General features: G+C 42.1%; 2 protein-coding genes across 2 annotated transcripts in view; one reads left to right on the top strand and one right to left on the bottom strand.

Annotated features, from left to right (window-relative positions):
* Positions 1 to 11092, top strand: part of MED17 (mediator complex subunit 17) — a 28022-nt gene extending 16930 nt beyond the window's left edge. The window contains exons 10-12 of the mRNA XM_003253000.4: positions 3991 to 4108; positions 7523 to 7682; positions 9606 to 11092. Of these exons, the coding sequence (XP_003253048.1) occupies positions 3991 to 4108; positions 7523 to 7682; positions 9606 to 9817 (490 nt within the window). The 3' untranslated portion in view covers positions 9818 to 11092. The remainder of the gene's footprint in view (positions 1 to 3990; positions 4109 to 7522; positions 7683 to 9605) is intronic.
* Positions 11093 to 16013: 4921 nt separating this feature from the next.
* The window catches only part of VSTM5 (V-set and transmembrane domain containing 5), a 32239-nt gene continuing 22640 nt past the window's right edge, over positions 16014 to 25612 (bottom strand). The window contains exons 2-4 of the mRNA XM_003253001.4: positions 18786 to 19112; positions 18532 to 18672; positions 16014 to 18401 (exon numbers count right to left, since the gene is read on the bottom strand). Of these exons, the coding sequence (XP_003253049.1) occupies positions 18358 to 18401; positions 18532 to 18672; positions 18786 to 19112 (512 nt within the window). The 3' untranslated portion in view covers positions 16014 to 18357. The remainder of the gene's footprint in view (positions 18402 to 18531; positions 18673 to 18785; positions 19113 to 25612) is intronic.

Genomic DNA, 25612 nt, shown 5'->3' with positions numbered 1-25612 from the left:
TAAAGTAGAGTCATAGAGTTTTCTTCCCCTGTATCTAAAGAAATAATAAAACAATTGGGGTGATTTGAGGGTGGGGTGGGAGAAAGTAGGTGTTGAACATAGATGAAACAAGTTTGGATTGCATTTTTAACTTAAGACTGGGTGATGGGATTATAGGCTATCATTATATTATACTTCTGTTGGTGTTTATTATTTATTTGCCAGTAAGCCTTTTGCCCTCCTACTGTTTGTGTTTAAAATTTTCCATAGTAAAAAGTTAAGAGAGACTGAGTGCAATGGAAAGGAAGAGAGAAAATTATCATCATTGAATTGTTTATACTTAGAACTAAGACTAAAACTGTGGGATTATGGTTACAGGTCCCAATGTAAACGTTGTAAACTTCCATGAAGAAAGGTTAGTGATGATGTAGCCTTGACAGAATCAAGAGTGAAAGAGAAGTAGAAGGCAGTAGTAGAATGCCCTTTTCCTCATCTTCTATAGCTGGTGTATTAGGGTTCTCTAGAGGGACAAAACTAATGGAATGTATATATATATACACACACACACATACACATAAAGGGGAGTTTATTAAGTGTTAACTCACAGGGTCAGAAGGTCCCACAATAGGCCATCTGCCGGCTGAGGAGCAAGGAGAGTCAGTCCAAGTTCCAAAACTAAAGAACTTGGAGTCTGTTGTTCAAGGGCAAGAAGCATCCAGCACGGGAGAAAGATGTAGGCTGGGAGGCTAGGCCAGTCTCTCTTTTCACATTTTTCTGCCTATTTATATTCTAGCCCCACTGGCAGCTGATTAGATGGTGCCCACCCAGATTAAGGGTGGGTCTGCCTTTCCCAGCCCACTGACTTAAATGTTAATCTCGTTTGCACCCTCACAGACACACCTAGGACCAATACTCTGTATCCTTCAATCCAATCAAGTTGACAGTATTAACCATCACAGCTGGGCTCAACTTAGGCTATTGAAAGTTGAAAATAATTATCAGAACTCCTTTGGATCAATCATTTAAAAGTTTCTTACAACTCTTTCTAGGAAAGTCTATGTATTTACAAGCATATATATCCTACCTGTTCTTGTAACTGACCTCTCTTTAAAAAAAATTTTTTTTTACATATGCATGTAGAAGACATGTAACCCTACCTCTCTTACACAGTTTTGTATGCTTTCTAAAAACATAATACACATAACAAAATTCGCCATTTCAAAGTGGACACAGTTCAGTGGTCTTTAGTATATTCCCTATGTTGTATAACCATCATCATCTAATTATTGAACATTTTCATCACCCCAAAAAGAAACTCTACATATTAGCAGTCGTTTGTAATTTACGTGATTTTTAAACTCAGTAGTGTTTTAGTTCAGCTTACTCAGGTAGGCTTAATGATCAGAATACAATGGGATCAATTAGGAAGAACTGTATACAGGAAACGCTTTACAGAGTAGTAGACTCTTTTTATGTGGACTATTTTAACAAGGTTTAAAATATGTGGATTATTCTGCATTGTTCTGAGTTAAAATTATTCATGTGGCCATAAGGTCCAGAAATGCAGACAAGACACATAATAAATAATTTATTGCTCAGTAGTCATATATGAGTGAGTAAACATTATTTTGTTAGCACATAGATCTACCTCATTTTCTTCTTACAGCCTTTTTGTATTTCATTAATATGTCCCAAACTTCTAATCGGTCTTCTGTTGTTGAACATTTTTGTTGAGTACCAGCAAAATAATTTGTACATACACAGGCATATCAATTTATAGGGTAAAGTCCTACAAGTATAATTGCTGGGCTAAAAGAGAAGGACATTTGGCTGGGCACAGTGGCTTATGCCTGTATCCCCAGCATTTTGGGCAGAGCACTTGAGGCCAGGAGTTCGAGCCTAGCCTGGCCAACATGATGAAACCCTGGCCCTGCTAAAAACAGAAAAATTAGCTGGGTGTGGTGGTACATGCCTGTAGTCCCAGCTACTTGGGAGGCTGAAGTGGGAGAATCATTTGAACCCAGGAGACAGAGGTTGCAGTGAGCTGAGATTGCGACACTGCCCTTCAGCCTGGGTAATAGAGTGAGATCCTGTCTCAAAAAAAAGATACAATTTTTACTTAGCACTACCAAATTGTTCTTCAAAGTGGTTGCCACAAGTATGCATTCACCAATAGTGAGTGATAAGAAACCCTGTTCCTTCACACCTTGTTTTAAGAATTCTAAAATGTTGGTTAGATTAATATATCTTTAAGCCTTTTGAGTTTTGTTTTTCTTTGAGAAAACAATGTAAACTTTAGTTCATCAAAATTACAACTTAAGCCAGGCATGGTTGCACACACCTGAAGTCCCAGCTTCTCAGGAGGCTGAGGCGGGAGGATCACTCAACATCAGGATTTCAAGGATGCAGTGCGCTATGATGGCACCATGGATAAAACCACTGCATTCCAGCCTGGGCGACATAGCAAGACCCTGTCTCTTTTTTTTTTGAGATGGAGTTTTGCTCTGTCACCAGATTGGAGTGCAGTAGTGTGATCTTGGCTCACTGCAACCTCTGCCTCCCGGGTTCAAGCAATTCTCCTGCTTCAGCCTCCCAAATAGCTGGGACTACAGGTGTGTGCCACCATGCCCACCTGATTTTTGTATTTTTAGTAGGGGTTTCACCATGTTGGCCAGGATAGTCTGGATCTCTTGACCTTGTGATCGCCCGCCTCAGCCTCCCAAAGTGCTGGGATTACAGGCGTGAGCCACTGTGCCCTGCCTTTATTTTTTTTAATTACAATTTTATGTAGACAATCACCAAAATGCTTTATTCTCAAATATTTGCTTTAAAACAAAGTTAGAAACGAGCTATTATCAAATGTGAGAGGACATAAAGCTGCTTTTTCCCGCATTTTGTTCGTCTAGGTTATTAGGGGATTTCAAGTTTCTTGGACATACTACATGCTGAAATTTTAGAAGTTGCTTTGGAAGAGTGCAGTGATCTGCTTGTTATTTACTGGCTATTGTATAAGTTTCTTTATTTGACCTAAGCCAAATTAATGGAGTATATATATTCTGACTTGTTTGCCGATTATTTCAGTAAGAGAAGGTAAAGAGTTAACAAAACCGTTTCTCTTTCTGTATGAGAATTTGCTCTTTGGTTAATGCTGGCTCTAATCCCTTGGAAACCTGATAAGGAAAGATGTCATCTGTATTACTAGTCAACAATTGCTTATAGTAAAAATGATCTCAAATTGGTAAAATGCATCTGAACCAGGAGAAATTTTAAATAACTGATGGGAATGCCTTTGGATATTCCTGGATAGTGGTGACTTTTAAAACTGGGCTTGGCTTGTGGAAACCATGCCTATGGAGTTGTTACAAAAGCTTACGGCTCCTGTTAGGGCAGGTCCCACATATACCCAATGTGGATCTCATCTCCTTGCAACAAAGGTATTCTGCTGCTATATAGACAGTTGCATGGTCTGCTGGCAAGCTGTGGTCTCTTCAAATGCTTCTGGGTAGACTGGTACTCAGTGTGGTCTATGGTATTCTGGGGTGAGTCTGTTTAGTTGAACCTAAGAAGACTCCTGCATGTCCTCCATGGATGTTGGTGTGAGTAATTAAAACTTTTTTTTTTTTGGCCGGGTGCAGTGGCTCAGGCCTGTAATCCCAGCACTTTGGGAGGCTGAGGCAGGTAGATCACTTCAGATCAGGAGTTCAAGACCAGCCTGGCCAACATGGTGAAATTCCGTCTCTACTAAAAATAACAAAAATTAGCCTGATGTGGTGGCGGGTGCCTGTAATCCCAGCTACTTGGGAGGCTGAGGCAGGAGACTCTCTTGAACTCAGGAGGCGGAGGTTGCAGTGAGCTGAGATCATGCCACTGCACTCCAGCCTGGGCAACAGGCTTTGAGACTTTGTCTAAAAAATAATAATAATTTCTAATTTGATGTAAAGGTTTATTATTTATGAAATTGTATAAGATAATTTTGAACATCTCTGATTTTTAGTATGTGTGTCTATAAAGGTCCATTCAACTGCAATTGAATATTGGAGTTGAGCAGATTCGAGTTGTACATAGAGATGGAAGAGTAATTACACTGTCTTATCAGGAGCAGGAGCTACAGGATTTTCTTCTGTCTCAGGTAACAGTTGCAGATTTTGTCTTAAGCCCCCTTCTTCGCATAGCTACTTAAAGAACAAATTGGTTAAAAAGTAGTTAAAATGTAATAAATTGTGTAAGAAGAAAAAAATTTTTTTCCAGTAGAAATTAAATTCTGTTTAATTTCTAATGCACATTTTACAACCTGTTGGTTAATTGGAAGTGCTGATAAGCTGTCCTAGGTTTTCACATAGTTTATGTTAAGATGAAGGACCAGTTCTGAGACTAGCAAGTTTTTTTTCCCACATGTCATGTTTGTGAAGGTTTACAAAATCTCTAGGGTTTACAATATCTCTAGAGTTGTTGTAGACACTGAAGAAAACTAGAGAAAGGGAGATCAGATAAAAAACTATAATGACCCTTATCCATAATAAATGAAGTAGTTTCATCTCAAGTCCAAGGTGCAGTATAGAAAGTGATGGGTCCGAGGCTGGGTATGGTGGTTTGTGCCTATAATCCCAGCACTTTGGGAGGCTAAAGCGAGAGTATCACTTCAGGTCAGGAGTTCAATACCAGCCTAGGCAACATAGCAAGACCCCTGTCTCCACAAAAATAGAAAATTAGGTGGGTGTGTTGGTATGTACCTATAGTCATAGCTATTAGGGAGGCTGAGGCAGGAGGGTTGCCTGAGCCCGGGTGTTCAAGGTTACAGTGAGCTATAATTGGTCCCACTGTACTTCAGCCCAGGGTGGCAGAGCAAGATACCATCTCTTTAAAAAAAAAAAAAAAAAAAAAAAAATGATGTGTTGTAGTCCCAGCTTTACGACAAACTTGCTTTGTGACATCAGACAAATTTCTAGCCCTTTCTTTTCATATCTAACAGTATTTTTGCTAATTTCTTCATGGAGTTTTTAATGACCCAGTGAAATACTGAATTGTGAGATAAAGGGTAGGTTTTTGAAATGCTAATGCAAGATACTATTTTTTTTTCACATTAAAAAAAAATAGTAACAGTTTCCACCTCAGAAGCAATAATCTTTTTTTTTTTTTTTTTTTTAATGATAACTCAATCCTCTATTTGACAAAGGAGAAGGAAGAGGAAGAAAAAGAAAGTGGGATAAAGGATCAGAAAGGGAGGAAAATAGAAAAAATTAGAGTATGACTCCAGGGTAGACCTGTTTTGTTGTCACTGAGTTGGTTGGTTGGTCTGTCTGTTGTATTTTTCATATGTTTCGCCATGTTGGCCAGACTGGTCTCGAACTCCTAGCCTGAAGTGATCAACCCACCTTGGCCCCCCAGAGTGCCGGGACCACAGGCGTGAGCCACCACGTCCAGCCCCCACATTGCTTCTGGCCTCCGTGGTAGACCTCCCAGACGGGGCGGTCGGGCAGAGGCGCTCCCCACATCCCAGACGGGGCGGCCAGGCAGAGGCGCTCCTCATTTCTTCCCAGACGAGGCGGCTGGGCAGAGACGCTCCTCACTTCTTCCCAGACGGGGTGGCCGGGCAGAGGCGCTCCTAACTTCTTCCCAGACGGGGTGGCCAGGCAGAGGCGCTCTTCACTTCCCAGACGATGGTTGGCCGGGCAGAGGCGCTCCTCACTTCCCAGACGATGGGTGGCCGGGCAGAGGCGCTCCTCACTTCCCAGACGGGGCGGCCAGGCAGAGGCGCACCTCACTTCTTCCCGGACAGGGCGGCCGGGCAGAGGCGCTCCTCACTTCTTCCCTGATGGGGCGGCTGGGCTGAGGCGCTCCTCACTTCTTCCCGGACGGGGCGGCCGGGCAGAGGCGCTCCTCAATTCCCAGACGGGGCAGCCGGGCAGAGGCGCTCCTCACTTCTTCCCAGACGGGGCGGCCAGGCAGAGGCGCTCCTCACTTCCCAGACGATGGGTGGCCGGGCAGAGGCGCTCCTCACCTCCCAGACGATGGGTGGTCGGGCAGAGGCGCTCCTCACCTCCCAGACGGGGAGGCCGAGCAGAGACGCTCCCCACCTCCCAGACGGGGCGGCGGCCGAGCAGGGGCTGCTATCCGAGCACCCTGGTAGGCCAAGGCAGGCGGCTGGGAGGCACCGAGTGAGCGAGACTCCGTCTGCTGTCCCAGCACCTCGGGAGGCCGAGGTGCAGAGCAGTCGCGGTCAGGAGCTGGAGACCGGCGTGGCCAACATGGCGAAACCGCGCCTGCAGCCAAAGGAGAAAAAGCAGGCGGCGCGAGCCGGCAGTCACAGGCAGTCCGCGGTGGGGGGCAGCAGCGAGCCGAGTAGATTGTAGCCTGGGCCACAGAGGGAAAAGAAAAAGAGAAAGAAAGAAAGAAAGGAGGGAGGGAGGGAGGAAAGGAAGGAAGGGAGAGAGGGAGGGAGGGAAAGGAAAGGAAGGAGCGAGCAATAATCTTATATACTGATTTGCTTCTTTGGTGCCAAGTAAATAAAATTCATTTGTTAGGTATGGCAGCTCTTGGCTGATTACATCCAAATTGGCTTTGGTCACCTTAAGCACACACACAAAAATATATTAGAACACTATTGAGTAGGTCCCAGAATCAATGGGAGGTCTAGAGAACAAGGCTTGCAGATGGATAGGGATCAAAGCTAGATATGAGAACCATGGCCAGGGGAATGGCACTCATGCTGTCCCAGCACTACTGCCTTCAGCACTGGTGACAAAATGCATTCTAAATTGCCCCCATTGTATCAGTCAGAGTCTTAACAAGAAATAGGTGGCAGACTCAGGAGGATCTAAAGATCTATTTACAAAGATGTGGGTGTAGGTGAGCCACCAGGGATAGTGTGGTAACCTGCTGCTAGCAGTAGTAACCAGGTAACCAGGCCCCAGGGACTTAGTGGTCACCATTCCTAGGCCAAAGTTAAGAGGAAGGACAGATTACAAGAACCCTAAGCAGGAGAGTCATGTAGAACAGTCCATCTCGAGAAGCCTAGCAACCAGTCAAGAGATACAACCAGCCTAGACAACCTCACAGGGAGGGTGCCAGGGGAATAAATACCCTGACCTCCCTCTTCCTTGCCATCCTGCTGGCTCCCATTGGATGGCTCCCATTACCTGAACCCAGCCCAAAGCCAGAGGATGTAAGAAGGTATTAATGTAACCACGTGTGTCAGCCTCCCAGGGCAGAAAATAAGGTAGACAGTGGATTTGAAAGGGCAAATGTTACACCATATTCAGTGATCTAGATGGTAGTCTTCAGTTGGCCAAATTTATGTTATATGTCTTTGCTTAAGCTGCCGGTGGGCAGGAGAAGCAATTATCAGGCAACTGTAGCTTTTGCAGTGGAAGGTGAGTCCTATTCCCTCCCTCTAAGTTACACACAGGAGGATTCCTCAGACCTAAGATAGGGTTGCTGTACTAGTCAATGAGTACCCCAACAGAAGTTTACTTTATGGTCATGATGTTAAGTCACTGCAAATACCTCTGCTGATTGTCAGTCAAGTGTCCTTTTTCATTCACAGATGTCACAGCACCAGGTACATGCGGTTCAGCAACTCGCCAAGGTTATGGGCTGGCAAGTACTGAGCTTCAGTAATCATGTGGGACTTGGACCTATAGAGAGCATTGGTAATGCGTCTGCCATCACGGTGGCCTCCCCGAGTGGTGACTATGCTATTTCAGGTACTTTCTGCTGCTTTGAATGAGAAGGGACCATTGGGAGTTTGGCTTTAACATTTAGTTTTAATAATTAAATATGGGTAAGAGTAATTTATCTCTGCAATAAATATTTACACTGAATGTTTATTTGATCATAGCTATTATTCAGAGCAAGAGATTATTATTTCTCTTTCTAGTAATTATAATAAATGTTTAGATTGGCAGCACATTTTCCTGAGATAGTCTGAAAAGTATCATCAGCACTGTTACTCCTGCAGTCCCAAAGTTTAATGGATAAAAACTTTAAAAGAATATACTGCTGTAAACACGGGAAGAAAAATATCTGATCCTAAAAATAGTAAAGGGATGGAACAGAGAGGAGTATCTAATGCAAGATACTATTTTTTTCACATTAAAAAATAGTAACAGTTTTTAAAATATTTTAAAATAAATAATTAAAAAATAATTTAAAATAAAGTGTTCTATTTTATTTTATTATTTATTTATTTATTTTTGATACAGAGTCTCACTCTTTCGCTCAGGCTGGAGTGCAGTGGTGTGATATCAGCTCACTGCAGCCTCTGCCTCCCAGTTTCAAGCGATTCTCCTGCCTCAGCCTCCCGAGTATCTGAGACTACAGGTGCCCATCATCACACTCGACTAATTTTGTATTCTTAGTAGAGACGGGGTTTTGCCATGTTGGCCAGGCTGGTCTCAAACTCCTAACCTTAGATGATCTGCCTGCCTCAGCCTCCCAAAGTGCTGGGATTACAGGCATGAGCCACTGCATCTGGCCGAGGAGAAGTATTTTATTAAGCACCTTCTACAAGTGGGCACTTTAATAGGCACTTGCATGAGTATTACATAGCTGAAATTTACATTTGAAGCACTTACGGTTTTAGTGTGATCTTTGTTTGTAATATCTGCTCTGACTACTTTAAAAATACAGTCATGTGTTGCATAACGACAGGGACAGGTTCTGAGAAATGTGTTGTTAGAGGATTTCATTGTATGATAATAGAGTGCACTTACACAGCCCTAGATGGTACAGCTTACTACATGCACATCTAGGCTTCATGGCATAGCCTGTTGCTCCTAGAAACCTGTACAGCATGTTACTGTACTGAATACTATAGGCAGTTGTAATGCAACAAAAGCAGTTGACTGAAATGTTGTGCAGCTCATGACTGTATTTGAAAGAGTGGGTAGTTAGAAATGTTTCCCCACAGGATCACACCTTGTGAATCTGCAAGCTTGGTCATTGCTGGATCTTGATTGCTAGGAATTTCAAAATACCCTCTTCTTCTTTCCCAAATAATAGTTAAAACCTCATTAAAACCTGAAATTCTTAATTCAGAATAATCTTTCCTTCCTCCCTTTCAGTCCTGATTTTAAGTGGTTGAGGTTTCATTACATATTAGGCATGTATTAACAATTCATTGAATGTTTGCATTATCAAATGAATGTATTGAAAAAAATAGGTAAATGTACTCACGCCTGTAATCCCAGCACTTTGGGAGGCTGAGGTGGGAGGATTGCTTGAGCCCAGGAGTTTGAGACCAGCCCTGGCAACATAGTGAGACCTTGTCTTTAACCGCCTCCCTAAAAAAGCTTTCTATGTTTTTCAGTGCTGCATGTGGAAACAAACAAACAAAAAGATGATTTCCTGAAATTATAGAGGACATTTGACATTTCTAGGTCAAAACTCATCTTGCTTAATCTTTGTGGTACAAATAATAATTCGTGAATATTTATACCATCCTCTTACATAAAAGTTAGAATTTTTTTTTCTTGTATGTTGAAACTGAAAAAGCACTTTTTAGCAAGAATATTTAAGTTGGTAGACAAAGTTTTTGTATTCACAGTAGAATGAAGTTGTGGGATTTATCCTTGTTATTTCTAGTTTGGTAAACTAGAGTGTATTGATATTTTGGTTTTTCTCCACAGTTCGTAATGGACCTGAAAGTGGCAGCAAGATTATGGTTCAATTTCCTCGTAACCAATGTAAAGACCTTCCAAAAAGTGATGTTTTACAAGATAACAAATGGAGTCATCTTCGTGGGCCATTCAAAGAAGTTCAGTGGAATAAAATGGAAGGTCGAAACTTTGTTTATAAAATGGAGCTGCTTATGTCTGCACTTAGCCCTTGTCTACTATGATTTTTTCCAGATGTTTCCTAAAGAAGTTTCCAGAAACTTTGACTTGAAATATTTGCAGATTAACTATAAGCACAAAGAATAGATAACTTCCAAAAGAGTGCTGTTTTTAAAAATAATAATTAGGAAATGTTTATTTAGCACTTTGAAACTTTTCACTTTATAAATGACAAGTGCTTTGAAATGCAGAAGTTTATGTACAGTTGTATATACAGTATGACAAGATGTAAAATAATACATTTTTCATGCAGCTTAAAATATTACTAACTTAAGGGTTTCTATTTGCTTTTTAAAATATTCCTTCTTTGATATTGACATCAAATAAAGTGTGTGGTTTAAAAAAATCTCCAAATACTTTTTCCCCCCAAATACTTTCTAAACTTTTTTTTTTTTTTTTTTTTGAGATGGTATCTCACTCTGTAGCCCAGTCTGGAGTGCAGTGGTGTGATCATGGCTCACTGCAGTCTTCACCTCCCAGGCTTAGGTGATCCTTCTGTCTCAGCCTTCCGAGTAGCTGGGACCACCGGCATGCACTACCACGCCTGGCTAATTTTTGTATTTTTTAATAAAGACAGGGTTTTTCCATGTTGTCCAGGCTGGTTTCGAACTCGGCTCAAGTGATCTACCTGCCTCTGTCCCCCAAAGTGCTAGGATTACAGGCGTGAGCCACCATGCCCAGCCTACTCTCTAAACTCTTGAAAACCTCTTCTTCTAGTTGTCTCCTTTAAGCTTTCCTGAGACTAACCTACATAGGTAATTTAAGAGCATCCTCAGAAAGGACAGCTGAAGGCATAGGAGGCAGATTATCTCTTTAGGGCGTCCTCAAGTTTTTTTGGTCTGTTCTCCCACTTGAATGACCTCACCAGTTGAGACACCTAGTGCATGGCTCATGCCCAGCCTTCCACCTGGGATTCTCCAACCTCCACCTGGCAGCCCTGGATTGCTTTCTCCAATTAAGGCCTTTCCATTAGCTCTCTGCTTTTTCAAAGGGAAAAAACTAATGGATTAGTGGATTATCTTTTCCAAGGAACAGGTTTGCACTTCTTGGAAATAGTGCCTAAAGTGTGCCGACTAATATGAGGATAGATTTAGGCTTATAAGCCTTTCGGTACCACTGAAAGTAATATCATACAGGTGAGCTCTCCTTATAAGTAAGGCTTTCAATTTTTAAAACAGACATCCTGCTTTAACAGTTTGTAAGATGACTGTGCAGTAATAAAAGTCATTTGTATTTCTCCACCGTGTTTTCATTAAAGAAAAAATGGAGCTTGTGGGCCACGATAGAACAACTTTGTGCTTTTTTCCTCTTCTGATCAAGATCTTGCATCTTTCTATCCATTGAAATTAAAATAATTGGTATGAATTTGCAGTTATTTAAAAATCTTGAGTGCTTCAAAAATTATTGTTGCCCGCAAAATTTGCCTTGGCCAATAGGCTAATCTGTACAATTCCACTCACATGAGGAGTCTTGTGTGTGATTTCGAAGGCTCAGGCTAGAAGAATGAGTCTGAGACTTTTGCTGAATGACCAGTTTTTGTTTATATAAACTTCTACTATTGCAGATTGAGACTTTGGTAAACTAATAAAAATGAATTCCCAAAATGAAATTTTGAAAAGATACAAAATAAAAGCCCCATTTATTTGATTATAACTTGATTAAATTGCATCAAATATTAGAATTTGTAGACAGAGTCTCACTCTGTTGCCCAGGCTGGAGTGCAGCGGCACTGTCTTTGCAGAGGTCACTGCAACCTCTGCCTCCTGGGTTCAAATGATTCTCATGCGTCAGCCTCCCGAGTAACTGGGATTACAGGTGTGTGCCACCACGACTGTCTAATTTTTGTAATTTTGATAGAGACAGGGTTTTGCCGTGTTGGCCAGGCTGGTCTTGAACTCCTGGCCTCAGTTGATCCGCCCACCTTGGCCTCCCAAAGTGGTAGGATTACAGGCATGAGCCACAGCGCCCAGCCCCCCCAAATGTAAACATTTCTGAATGCTTTATTTTTTATTTCTCTGCTTGTCATGAATCAGTAACAATTCACGGACCAGGACCACACCTTGAGTAGAATGGCTGAGAATACATGTGCAGATACTACCGTCTGTTCTTTTAAACCCCATCTGAGTAGAGTGGGATGATTGAAGACTTTACGTTCTTCATGTCTTACTTTCCCTGTTTGGTTATGTCGCTGTAGTGAGTAGCCAGTACCGACCTAAAGAATTGTAGAAACTAAAGCAAATGTGTGGGAAAATGGTAGCTTAGTTGCTGTGGTAGCAATTCTTGTGCCTTGTGTTTATTTACATTTTCTAGTTTAATGTTTTAACCTGAATTTCTTGGAGTTTGAAGGATGTGCTGTGGAAACTTGGGAGACAGTTTGAAGAAAACCAATTAGCCCCTCAACAAGTATTAACAGGTTGGCAAAGAGCTGTGTTTGAATCTTGGCTCTACTACTGGCTTGCTGTATGAACTTGGCAAGGTTTCTCTGTGAACGTGTTTCCTTATATATAAATGAAGATAGAGATGCCTCCTCTACTAACCTCAGTGGTGATTGAGAAGTTTCAGTAAGGTTGGTAATAAATGTTAAATTCTAAAGTACTACGTAAATATAAAGCATTAAGCAAGTGTGCTTCTAAGAGTCAAGCCAATTAGAAAAAATGGTCGAGACACCAGCTGTATTTATTAGGAGAAAGCATTTCAGAATGTCCTGTATTCATATTTGCGTGATGTGTTATATATGGTGAAGATATTGAGTGTTTTTCATCAGATTTCTTTGCTGGAACACCATCAAATCAAAGGGATAACCTGATTATCTCATGTTGCTCAGGAATTGTAATTGGCCCTTAAATGCTGGGATTACAGGTATGAGCCACCACGCCTGGCCTCCTTAGGTATTGCTGATGAATAAAAACAGGGGCAACTAGATTATTTAGTAAGTTCACTTTGTTTAGTTGGAAAAAAATCCTTTCAGAACATGAGGTACCCAAGGAAAAAATATTTTTACAGACAGAACTACCTGGACAAGCACTAGCCTGTAACATCAAAGGAATTTAACCTACCTATGTGTGTGAGATGGAGCAGGGACCCCTTCTTAAAGGCCTGTGGGTGCCCTGAGCCTGAAAATAAAGGAAAATCTTGAATTCCTTCGAGGGAATTTCCAGGGTAGTCCTGAGACGTAAATAAGCAACTTGATAAGCAAGAAGGTAATTGTAGTTTAAAACAATTGCTCAGGAAGTTAAGAGTCCAGATGCTTGGTTCCCTATAGAAACTAAAGATAACATCTTAAAATATGTCCCTGAGTTGTTTTCAGAATCTCAGATCCCCACCAAGTGGATTTGCTGGCATGTAGACCTCAGATAAGCAAGGACAACTAGGACTGCCGTTCTTTGTTCTGAATTTCTTCCCGAGGGGCCTGGAGGAGGTCATGCCTGTGAGCTGGAGCTAACATTCTTTTCTGTTGACCCAAATTTTAGACAAAGCTTGTCCTTAGCCAATTGCAAATCAGAAAATCTCTGAATCCACCTATGATTTGTTGGCCCCTGCTTCAATGTCCCACCTTTTACGTCAAACCAATATATAGCCTCCATGTATTGATTTATGACTTTGCCTGTAACCTCTGCCTCTCCACCTTTGTGGGTTTTTTGGGGTTTTCTTGATTTTGTTTTTTGAGACAGGGTCTTGCTCTGTTACCCAAGCTAGAGTGCAGTAGTGCAATCAGCTGCTCATTGCATCCTCAACCTCCTGGGTTCAAGTAATCCTCCTGCCTCAGCCTCTTGAGTAGCTGGGACTACAGGTATACACGAACACATCTGTCTAATTTTTAAAAATGTTTATAGAGTCAGGGTCTCACTCTGTTGGCCAGGCTGGTCTCAAACCAGCTCAAGGGATACTCTCACCTTGGCCTCCCAAAGTGCTAGGATTTCAGGTGTGAACCATTGTACCCAGCCTTGCCTCCCCACCTTTAAAACCCTTACCTGCAAGCCATTGAGGAGTTGGAGTTCTTGCTTGGTGCCCTACAATAAATGCCTCACTTCCTCTTGCTGCAGTCCCAACGTCAGTGCTTGGCTTTGCTGTGCCAGATGAGCAGACCCCAGTTTGGTTTGATAATGTGTACTTTATAAAACCAAATCTAACACTAAAACTTTAGATTTATTTTACATTATCAGTACCCTTTCTTCCACCAATACTCAATCTCCGATAAATTTTATGTAAAAAACCCACCGAAATCGTGGAATATTGAATTCCCTAAAAGACTAAGAGATTCACAGGAGGTAGAGTTGAATGCATTACTTAACAGGAGGAAACCATCTTGGTTGAAGGAACTAGCCTGATACATAGAAACTTTGCCTAAGATGATTTTTGTATATATCATTTGAAATAAAAAGTAATTTTTCAGTGAACAAACAATTACAGTGTATTCAAAAAAAACCCAGCCGCCGCGGTGGCTCATGCCTGTAATCCCAGCACTTTGGGAGGCTGAGGCAGGCTGATTACCTGAGGTCAGGAGTTCGAGACTGGCCTGATCAACACGGTGAAACTCTGTCTTTACTAAAATATAAAAATTAGCCAGGCATGGTGGTGCACACCTGTAATCCCAGCTACTTGGGAGGCTGAGGCAGGACAATTGCTTGAACCTGGGAGGCGGAGGTTGCAGTGAGCTGAGATGGCGCCACTGCACTCCAGCCTTAGTGACAAGAGCAAAACTCTGTAAAACAAAAAACAATTAATAGTGTTTGTATTCATACTATAGACTGCATTGTGCAGGCAAGAAGAACGAAGTTTTGGTATAGGTAGACATGAAATAATTCCCGACACATTAAGGAAAGACTGGTGAGTTGTAGGGTAATGTATATGATAGAATCCCATTTGACTAGAAAGAAAATAGGATAAATATGTATATTTGGCATATATATACACAGATATATTAATATATGCATAAGCAAGTCTAGAAGGATACACATCAAATTTGACTATTGTTTCCTCTGGATTGAGGGAAGGAGAGAGATTTTTGCTTTATTTAGTTTTTGTTAATTAACTCTAGCCAAAGATACTTTTACTTTAATATATATAGACTTTAGTGCCATTTGAATTTTAAAGAAGGATTTATCACCTCTGTAATTAAGCCAAACCAAAAGTACTCACTTAATTTTTAAAGGACAGTGGAAATGTTCTCAAGAATTGGAAAAGCTGACAGCCAGGTTGGGTGGATTCAGGGGTTCAGAGAGATGCAAGCTCTGGCAACTCACACCATTAGTGGAAATTGAGTTGGGGATAGATGTGCTAACAGTGATCACAAGGATTTGCTCTGCTTTTAGTAAACTATGGATGTGTCTGATGCTTCCCTAGAAACTGGGCAGAAGAAACCTGTGCTGGATATGTAAAAGCTGATGCCGGTGAGATGGTTTCCACTTCCCTCAGTATCCTCCCCAGTGTTGTCAAGGAGGCAGCACGTGAATCACGTCCCTGGGGATTCACTCTATCATATTTGGCTCCTTGGTCCTGGTTACATCTCCAGCATTCTATTCTGCCATCTCTTCTCAATCCCTTGTTACACTTACCCAGCTCTTCGGAATTGTAGGGTTTGTCTCTGCATTCTTGCCTGGGGCAAGATATCCTGATAACCTCTCTCACTGCCTTTGCTTCTCACCTTTGTGAGGTATTGCTTCAAATCAGAGTAAGCACGAAGTGCTCTCAGGTATTTACCATCTTATGTGGCCTTCAGAGGACATGAGCTCTCCTTGCATACCCGGAACACCATGAAATGAGAAAGTACAATATATACCTTTTGGGGTTCTAAGATCATAACCTCTGAAAGGACATTCTGTTGACAAAGCATGTGTGTTCTGTAGGGCATCTTATCCACTGCTGAACAAGTGGTACAATTGTCACATCCTACTTTTGGCCCATTCCAGAAGCAGGAAGAACGCTATTGAATTACAGTTAATATTCTGAAAGCATAAATTTCAAATTGGTCTTCTGGCTACAATTGGGGGGAGAATGGTGGTGCTGATAAGGTGTAGTTTTTCTGAATTGCTAAATAATGTTTACTGTTAGAACCAGTGTAATTAGTTGCATTGTCGCTTAAAATATGTGCCAGACCTGACTGCGATTAGGGGTTTTGTTTATGCTCAGCCTGACAGGACACAGCACCCAGAGCCTCTTGATTTCTTGGCAGGAGCAGGCACACACACAAAGGACCAGGGCTTTATTTTCAGGTTTTATTTCATTCATTCTTTAAAACACTTTTTTTTTTCACAGTTTGAAACATAATTTATAGCTTAACATTTGCACTAGCTAATCTCTCTGATTTTTATTTTTCTGAAAAACAAAAACCTCAGGCTCTGCATTTTAAACCTTTCCACAGGAATGTTCAGGATGGCAGAGCTTTAAAAATTCAAAAGAAACCTTTTTTTCAAAGAAATGGAAAGCCAAGGAAAGAAGCTTTTTAAAAAAAAAAAAAAAATTGTAACTTTCCACACTACTGATGTGAAACTGTCATGAGATTTTGGGGGGGCAATTTAATTGACATCTGCCATGGAGGCCTCTTAGTGGGTGTTCTTTTCCAACTCCCCTTTGATTATGAAGATTGCCAGCCCTGACTTCGGACAAGCGGAAGAGCAGAGTTCTGAAAGGCAGGTAGTGTGGAAGAGGACATGCTGGCCCCAGCAGCTACCCAACTCCTACTTCTTTCCTGCTGTTGGCCTCTCTGTGTGAAAGACGAGAAAGAAATCAGCAGATTATCCTTGAGCCCCTTGGATACTCCTCACCTCGTTTCTTCACAGCACTGGAAACTGTCCTGGCCTAGGGCCTGGTTCCTCCGACTGCTGCATGGGGAAAGGGCACAGTGTGTGAGTTTACCCATGTGTCTACAGGAGGCACCTTGAGGGTATCTTCTACCTGTCAGGTGCTAGAGCTACACATCCGTTGTATAGACCAACTGCTGTCACCTTTTGAATCAAGCAGTGCCTTGGGAGTCCTGCTCTGGATACTGAGAGTTCCTGTCTGAATATTCTGAGATATCCCTTCCCAAAACTCTGGATTCAATATTGAGGGAAAGGGCTGTAACTTATCCAAGCAACTCCTCTGCCACATAGGAAATAGAGAAGATATAGACATCGGAGGCCTGAAAGGAGGGAGAAGAGAAAGGAATGTTCTAGCACTTCTTAACCTTTGCATGGGTGAATTTGCAGCTGAGGACTAGGAACACATCATCATCGGATGGTACCTTTGGTCTGTAGCGATGAATATTGGAGAGATAAGAGAATGGAAAATAAATCCATGCCTGCTTTTAGAGCTTGTCAAATGGAAGTTGGGATGGAGAAACTTACAGGTGAACATGGTGACCAACAACCTAAGGGAATAATGACCAAGGCCAGCTGTGGTCCAGTCCCCAATCTCACCTGGAGCCCCAAGACCTCAGAGGATTTTATCAATTTCTAATACTCAGATAGAATAGCATTTTCCAGTGTAGCTTTCCAGATCCTTGAAGAAGCCTCATGCTTTTCGTAAGTTGCTCAGAGAACTCTGTGCATACTGTGGGCTTCTCTTGATACCCTGACTGTGAGGTAGGCAAGGGCCAAGCGTTCCTCAGCCCAGGTAGGAGAGGGCAAGGGCCTGACTTGAGACGTGAAGTGTTAGTGACTGAGGGGGACAGATCCAAAGCCCGAGATGACTGATTTTCCAGCTGCATCACCCACTGAGCAAGCTCAGCTTTCACACAGGTGGCATCCAGTGCGTCAGGAGGCCAGGTGCTGCCCATAGTGGAGATGAGCTGTTGTTTTACTTACAATGGCCTAAGTTTGAGCCATGGGAGGGAAAATCCAATTAACATTGGAGTGAGGGAGGAAGAGAAAGATAATTTTCTCTCTATTCCTTGTATCCAAAGATGGCCTCTCAGGAGTCCATTGAGCTCCTCTCCCATAAAACTCCCAGCCACTGGGCCTCATTAATGAGCAACTCATTGCAGCACAACAGCACCAACCCCCACCCCCAGTCTCTTTCCACCTCTGCTCTGAGGCAGCAGATTGTCTAAAAGGCTCAGGTTTTCTCACAATAGCTCCCACAGTAGTGCTTGCTTGTGGGATACCAGATAGGGGGCTGGTAGGCACAGCAGTTGCAGAGCAGACAGGAGCACAGAAAGCATGTTCTAATGCTGGCTGCACTTCCATCTGGAAATCCTCTGGCCTCTGATACAGGGACTCTGACAACAGGCCATCCTGCATGCCAGAGCGAGTGTTGTGAGCAAGCAGCCAATGCCTGCACTCACCCATTGGTTATGGGTCAGCACGGCCCTGATGTTGCAGCCAAGCGAAGCTCCTGGTTCAAAGCCTCAATCACTCTTCTCCTTGAACTTAGCGCGAGTCCTAAAACTAGCTTTGTCCCATCCACAGTCCTCAACTCCATGCAGTCAATGTTGTTAATCTCCCACTGTCCTGTTAGGAGCAGGCTGCAACGGGACCACACACAATGAGAATAATAGCTGTGCTTGCTCTTTTTGTTGGAGAATGGTTTCCTCTTGAGGTAGGAATGCAGTCAGGCCCAGCCTTGGCTAACACTCAACATCTTCCAGCTCAATCTCCTCAGTTGTGCTTTCTGTAAAGCAAAGACAAGTCAGTGAGTTGGAAATCAAGCCACATCATGCTTTCTTGGTGAGAACAAGATAACACATGCCACCTCTGGCCTCAAAACCACTCATGGATTATCATAAGGCCCAGGGGGTTACCTTTGAGTTTGTGTCCTCTCTTCCTCTGAAATTTATACGCACACTTATTACAAACCCACATGAGGCTGATTAATACTGCGGCCACAGCAGCGAGAAAAGCAAGGATGACAGCGACAAAGTGCAGGTCTTCATAGAGGATCTCTATGGAGTGAGGGTGAGGGGAGGGGGAAGACAACATTTCTTTAAATATCGTGAAATTGGCCTCCCACACGCTCACAGTTCAGAGGGGTGCACGGGGCCCGGGGATGTATTACCAGAGACGTGCAACACAATGGTGCCAAACTGGCTGCTCCCCAGGCGCTCAGTCACGGTGATGACATAGTAGCCGGAATCCCTCACTCCCACACTGAAGAGCTGGAGGGAGCCGTTGTCAAAGGTGCAGACTCTGTCCTTGTGGCTTTGGGAGATGTTGGCCTGAGTCCCTGGTTTCCACTCCACGATCTTCTGCGTTCCCCAGTTGGACGAATATGTCCATTCGATGGTGGGCACTCCATGACAGGAGTACTCAACTGAGAGCAGGATGTCTTCTTTGACGGTGGCATTGATGGTGGCCTGAGGAATGTACAGGGACACGCCCTGACCTGCAGGATGATATACTGGATGTTGGGCACATATATATGGCTTTATAGTGAAGTGAACTTATATAATTTGTTAATCTATTTCACAAATATTTATTGCCTGCCTATTATATGCCAGGAACTGTTCTAGGTTCTGGTGCTTAAGCGATAATGCTGAACAAGACGCAAGGCTCCCTGGAGATAGAGAGCTCTCTACACACAGAGCAACCTTTTTCCGTTTTGAAGACTCTATTTAGAATGCTCCCTTTTACTTCAACCTGAAATCTGACACCTTTGTAGCAAGGTAGACTACAGAGGTTCTCTCCCAGTATATGGGAGCCCTTCTGATGCCCAAGGACTGTTCTCATGACTCTCTGGATCACTCCTTCTCACTCAAGCCCTCAGTGTGTGACATAGTTATTCTTTAACACAGAACAAAGTGCAGAGTTTAAGACGACTGGAATAAAGAAGAAAACAGAGGTCAAATTCCAGGCCAGACCTTGGAGGGTGGGAATCATGTTTTCTTTATCCCTATGGTCCCTGAACCCAGTACAATGCCTGGCAAATAGTGGTTGGTCAATACATGTTTGCTGAGTAAATGAATAAGTGAATGACCAAATATTTACAGCAACAAGAACATGAGCCTTTTCCTAATAGGAATGTTGATGCTTGGATGGTTTGAAAAATAAGGTACATCTAAAAGCTAACATACACATAGGGAAGAGAACTATATTTAAGACTTTCTGTGCCAGTTACTATGTTATCTACTTTATAATTATCTTTTATTTTATTTTATTTATTTTTTGAGATGGGGTCTTGCCGTCTCCCAGGCTGGAGTGCAATGGCTCGATCTCGGTTCACTGCAACCTCCACCTCCTGGGTTGAAGAGATTCTCCTGCCTCAGCCTCCCAAGTAGCTGGGATTACAGGCGCCCACCACCACACCTGGCTAATTTTTTGTATTTTTAGTAGAAACGGGGTTTCACTGTGTTAGCCAGGCTGGTCTCAAACTCCCGACCTCATCATCTGCCTGCCTCGGCCTCCCCAAAGTGCTGGGATTACAGGCACTGTGCCCAGCCATCTCCTTTATTTTTTACATAGGCACACCAACATGCCCACATAATGGAAGAGGAGGGATTTCAGCACAGCTCTGATTCTAATCCTCTATTTCTACTTTGTTTTCTGTTTTGTTTTGTTTTTGAGACAGTCTTGCTCTGTCGCCCAGGCTGGAGTGCTGAGTCATGGTCTCGGCTCACTCAACCTCCGCCTCCTGGGTTCCAGTGATATTCTTGTGTCTCAGCTACGTGAGCTGGGATTACAGGCATGTGCCACCATGCCAGGCTAAATTTTTTTTTGCATTAATAGTTTTAGTAGAAATGGGGTTTTGTCATGTTGGCCAGGCTGGTCTTGAACTCCTGGCCTCAAGTGATCTGCCTTCTCAGCCTCCCAAAATGTTGGGATTACAGGCATGAGCCACCATGCCCAGCCCATATCTCTACTTTGTGGCTATCTATCAATCATGTATCTACGTTTCCTGATTTTTCTGACCTCAAATATGAGCAGTTGCACTAGTGATTACTGCTGTAAGATTTAGAGAACTATATTTAGAACTAATAACTTCTGTGCATTTCATGTACATTCTGTTAACTATGTTGGTCAAGGTTACTAACAGGTTAATATCCTGGGAGACTACCAGCCCTTTTCACACCCTCATGGAACTTCGCTTTGAGCATTTCGGTTACTTTGGCCCAAGAAACTGCAAAACTAAAACATAAATAAAAATAACAACTCCAAGTTTCTCAGATGCTGATACAACTGGAAACTGGCTGACCAGTTCTTGCTGGTTTTTGTATTTCTCTGGACCAGAGAAACCTCTTTTTCCTTTTTTTTTTCTTTTTTTCTTTTTTTTTTTTTGGTAGAGATGAGGTCTTTCTGTGTTGCTAGGACTGGTCTTGGACTCCTGGCCTCAACCTCCCAGAATGTTGGGATTACAAGTGTGAGCCACTGTGTCCGGCCTAGAAAAGCTTCTTTAAAAAATTTTTTTTAAATTTAATTGACAAATAACGATTGTATACATTCAAGGTATACAGCCTGATGATATATCTCTATGTTGTGTAATGATGATCACAATTAAATTAATTAATATATCCGTCACCACTCACGCTGAACATTCAGTCCCCAGAATTTGTTCATCTTATAACTCAAAGTTGGAACCTTTTCAGTTCCATCTCCCTCTTCCCCAGTGGCCCCAGCCTCTGGCAACAACAGTTCTAATCTATTTCTATGAGTTCAATTTTTTTAGATTCCACATATAAGTGAGATCATACAGTATTTGTCTTCCTATGTCTGGCTTATTTCATTTAGCAGCTTAGCATAATGTCTTTCAGGTTCATCCATGTTGTCACAAATGGCAGGATTTTCTTCTTCATATGGCTGAATAATATTCACATATATATTTATTTATGTATTCATCTGTCGATGGACACTTAGGTAGTTTCCATGTCTTGGCTATTGAGAATATGGTGCAGTGAACAAGAGCATGCAGATATCTCTTTGATACATTGATTTCAATTGTTTTTGATATATACCCGGTAGGATTGGTGGATTGTATGGCACTTTTCTTTTTTCTTTTTTTTTTTTTTTGAGACAGAGTCTCACTGTGCCACCCAGGCTGGAGTGCAGTGGCGCAATCTTGGCTCACTGCAACCTCTGCCTCCCAGGTTCAAGCGATTCTCCTGTCTCAGCCTCCCGAGTAGCTGGGATTACAGGCGCCTGCCACCATGCCTGGCTAATTTTTGTCTTTTTAGTAGAGATGGGGTTTCACCATGTTGGTCAGGCTGGCCTCGAACTCCCGACATCAGGTGATCCACCCGCCTCGGTCTCCCAAAGTACTGGGATTACAGACATGAGCCACCATGCCCGGCTGGTACTTCTATTTTTAATTTTTTTTGAGGAATCTCCATGCTTTTTTCATAATAGCTATATCAATTTACATTCCCACTGACATTGTGCAAGGGTTCCCTTTCTCCATATCTTGACCAACATTTGTCATCTTGTCTTTTTGATAATAGCCAGCCTAACAGGAGTTAGGTGATATCTCATTGTGGTTTTGATTTGCACTTCCCCGATTAGTTCAGCACCTATTTATGTACGTGTTGGCCATTTGTATTATTTTCTTTGGAGAAATCACTATTCAGGTCCTTGTGCCCATCTTTAAATCATTTGTTTCTTTTTTGTTGTTTGTTTTTTGCTTTTGAGTTGTATGAGTTCCATGTATATGGAAAACTTTCCAGGTTTGCAGTTATTTTCCTGAATTCTATAGATTGCCTTTCCATTTTGTTGATTGTTTTCTTTGCTGTACAGAAGGTTTTTAGTTTGATGTTGTCCCACTTACTCATTTTTGGTTTTGTTGCTTGTGTTTTGGGGTCATCCAAAAAGTTATTGCCAAGACCAATGTCAAGAAGTTTTTCCGCTATTTTCCCTTCTAGGAGTTTTATGGTTTCAGGTCTTACACTTAAATATCTAATCCATTTCAAGTTAATTTTTGTGAATAATATAAGGTAAGGGTTCAATTTCACTCTTTTACATGTGAATATTCAGTTTTGCCAACACCTTTATGAAGAGACTCCTTTCTTCATTGTGTATTCTTGGCACTTTAGTCAAATATTAGTTGACCATATATAAGTGCCTTTGTTTCTGGGCTATTTTGTTTCATTGATCTATGTGCCTGTTTTTATGCCAGTGCCATACCATTTCAATTTACTATAGCTTTGTAATTTACTTTGAAATCAGGAGACATGATGCCTTCAGCTTTGTTCTTCTTTCTCAAGATTGCTTGGCTATTCAGGATCTTTTGTGCTTCTATATGAATTTGATGTTTTTTTTTGAGACAGGGTCTCCCTCTGCCACCTAGGCTGGAGTGCAGTGGCACAATCATGGCTCCCTGTATCCTTGACCTCCCTGGGGTTAATTAAGGTGATCTTCCCACCTCAGCCTCCCAAGTAAATGGGACTATAGGTGTGCGCCACCACATCCAGATAACTTTTGTATTTTTTGTAGACACAGGTTTTCACCATGTTGTGCAAGCTGGTCTCAAACTCTTGGGCTCAAGCGATCCACCTGCCTCAGCCTCCCAAAGTGCTAGGATTACAGGTGTGAGCCACTGCATCTGGCCTGCTCTTTTGATTTCTGTGAAGAATGCTGTTGAAATTGTGATACGGATTGCATTGACACTGCAGATCGCTTTGGGTAATATGGACGTTTTAACGATATTAATTCTTCCCATCCATGAACATAGGGTATCTTTCCATTTATTTGTGTCTTCAGTTTCCTTTGTCACTGTCTTATAGTTTTCAGCGTATAGGCTTCTCGTCTTCTTTGTAAATTTATTCCTAAATATTTTATTATTTTTGATTTTATTGTAAATAGGACAGGTTTTTTTTCTTCATTTTCTTTCCTTTTTTTTTTTTTTCTTGTTATTGTTGAGATACGGTCTCGCTTTGTCACCCAGGCTGGAGTGCAGTGGTGCAGTCTTGGCTCACTGCAGCCTTGACCACCTGGTCAAGGTCAGAAATAAATGAAATAGAGACTAGAAAAATAATAGAAAAGATGTACAAAACTAAGAGTTGATTTTTTTAAAAAAAATAAGGGCCAGGCTTAGTGGCTCACATCTGTAATCCCAGCACTTCGAGAGGCCAGTGTGGGAGAGGATCATTTGAGGCCAGGAGTTCAAGACCAGCCTGGGTATAATTTAGTGAAACCCTATCTCTACAGGAAGCAAAAAATTAGCCAGGTCTGGTGGTGCACACCTGTAGTTCTAGCTACTTGGAAGGCTGAAGCAGGCGGATCACCTGAGCCCAGGAGTTCCAGGCTGCAGTGAGCGATGATCATGCCATTACACTCCAGCCTGGGCAACAGAGCCAGATCCTGTCTCTAAAAAAATTAAAAATAAATAAAAATTCAAAAACGAATAAAATTGACAAACATTTAGTTTTCCGACCTGATCTTTATTATTTATTTTCTTCTGCTCTTCTTTTTCTATTAGTTTTCTAATACTTCCTTGAAGTGTAAAGTTAGGCTGATTATTCGACATCTTTTTTCTTTTTTCTTTTTTTTTGAGATGGAGTCTCACTCTGTTGCCCAGGCTGGAGTGCAATGGCGCGATCTCAGCTCACTGCAAGCTCCGCCTCCCAGGTTCATGCCATTCTCCTGCCTCAGCCACCCGAGTAGCTGGGACTACAGGCGTCCGTCACAACGCCCGGCTAATTTTTTTTGTATTTTTAGTAGAGACGGGGTTTTACCGTGTTAGCCAGGATGGTCTCGATCTCCTGACCTTGTGATCCGCCTGCCTCAGCCTCCCAAAGCTCTGGGATTACAGGAGTGAGCCACCGCGCCCGGCCCGACATCTTTTTTCTTAACGTAAGCATTTATAGTTATAAACTTTCCCCTTAAAACTGCTTTTGCTGCACCCTATAAATTATGGTATACTATAATTCCATTTCTGTTTAAGATTTTTTTCTTTGATACATTGGTTCTTTAGGAGTCTGTTGTTTAATTTCTATGTATGTGAGAATTTTCCAATTTTACTCCTACTGTTGATTTCTAGTTTCATATTACTGTGGTCAGCAAAGACATTTGATATAATTTAAATCTTCTTGAATTTGTTAAGACTTGAGAAAAACCTCCTCTTAATTAGACAGACTAACCGGGCATTTAACTAGGTGTTAGGAACAAAGCGGTTTCTCCTTCCGTCAATCTATCACATATAATTAGGAATAAATAATCTATAACAAGCCGGGCGCGGTGGCTCATGCCTGTAATCCCAGCACTTTGGGAGGCCGAAGCGGGTGGATCACCTGAGTTCGGGAGTTCGAGACCAGCCTGACCAACATGGAGAAACCCCATCTCTACTAAAAATACAAAATTAGCCAGGCGTGGTGGCGCATGCCTGTAATCCCAGCTACTCGAGAGGCTGAGGCAGGAGAATCGCATGAACCCAGGAGGCGGACATTGCGGTGAGCCGAGATCGTGCCACTGCACTCCAGCCTGGCAACAAGAGCAAAACTCCATCTCGTAATAATAATAATAATCTATAACAAAGATGAAAAATTAACAGTTTCATGGTTTTAAAGCAAACTGCTTGTCAATTATTTAAAAAGTTGAATTAATGAGTAACCACCTCTGCATCTCATGCTAAAATTAATCTAGAGTGAGTCCAGAGAAACTTAGTGGCTGGGCCAATATTCAGGCCTGGTTCAAGTGCTCTATTCAAGGAGGTTGGTTCAGTACATCAGCTTTCACTTATAAAATGGATGGGCTGGTCTGAAGATAATGAGTTATCTCAACTGATTGTTCACAGTCAGTTACAGATGAAACCCCTTATTCTGCTCTTTCTCCCCTTCTCACTACTGCTCTTGAGTAGTCTTTAAAAAAAAAAAAAAAAAGGACAGCAGGCAGCCATTAACACATCTGTGATGTTACTAAGTTAAAAAAATAAACATAAAACAGCATACCTAATGTGATCTC

The sequence above is a fragment of the Nomascus leucogenys genome, chromosome 15, assembly GCF_006542625.1.
Source record: "Nomascus leucogenys isolate Asia chromosome 15, Asia_NLE_v1, whole genome shotgun sequence".
Classification (NCBI taxonomy): Eukaryota; Metazoa; Chordata; class Mammalia; order Primates; family Hylobatidae; genus Nomascus; species Nomascus leucogenys.
Note: the sequence above shows the minus strand (reverse complement) of the source record. Positions and strands in the feature narration are given on the sequence as shown.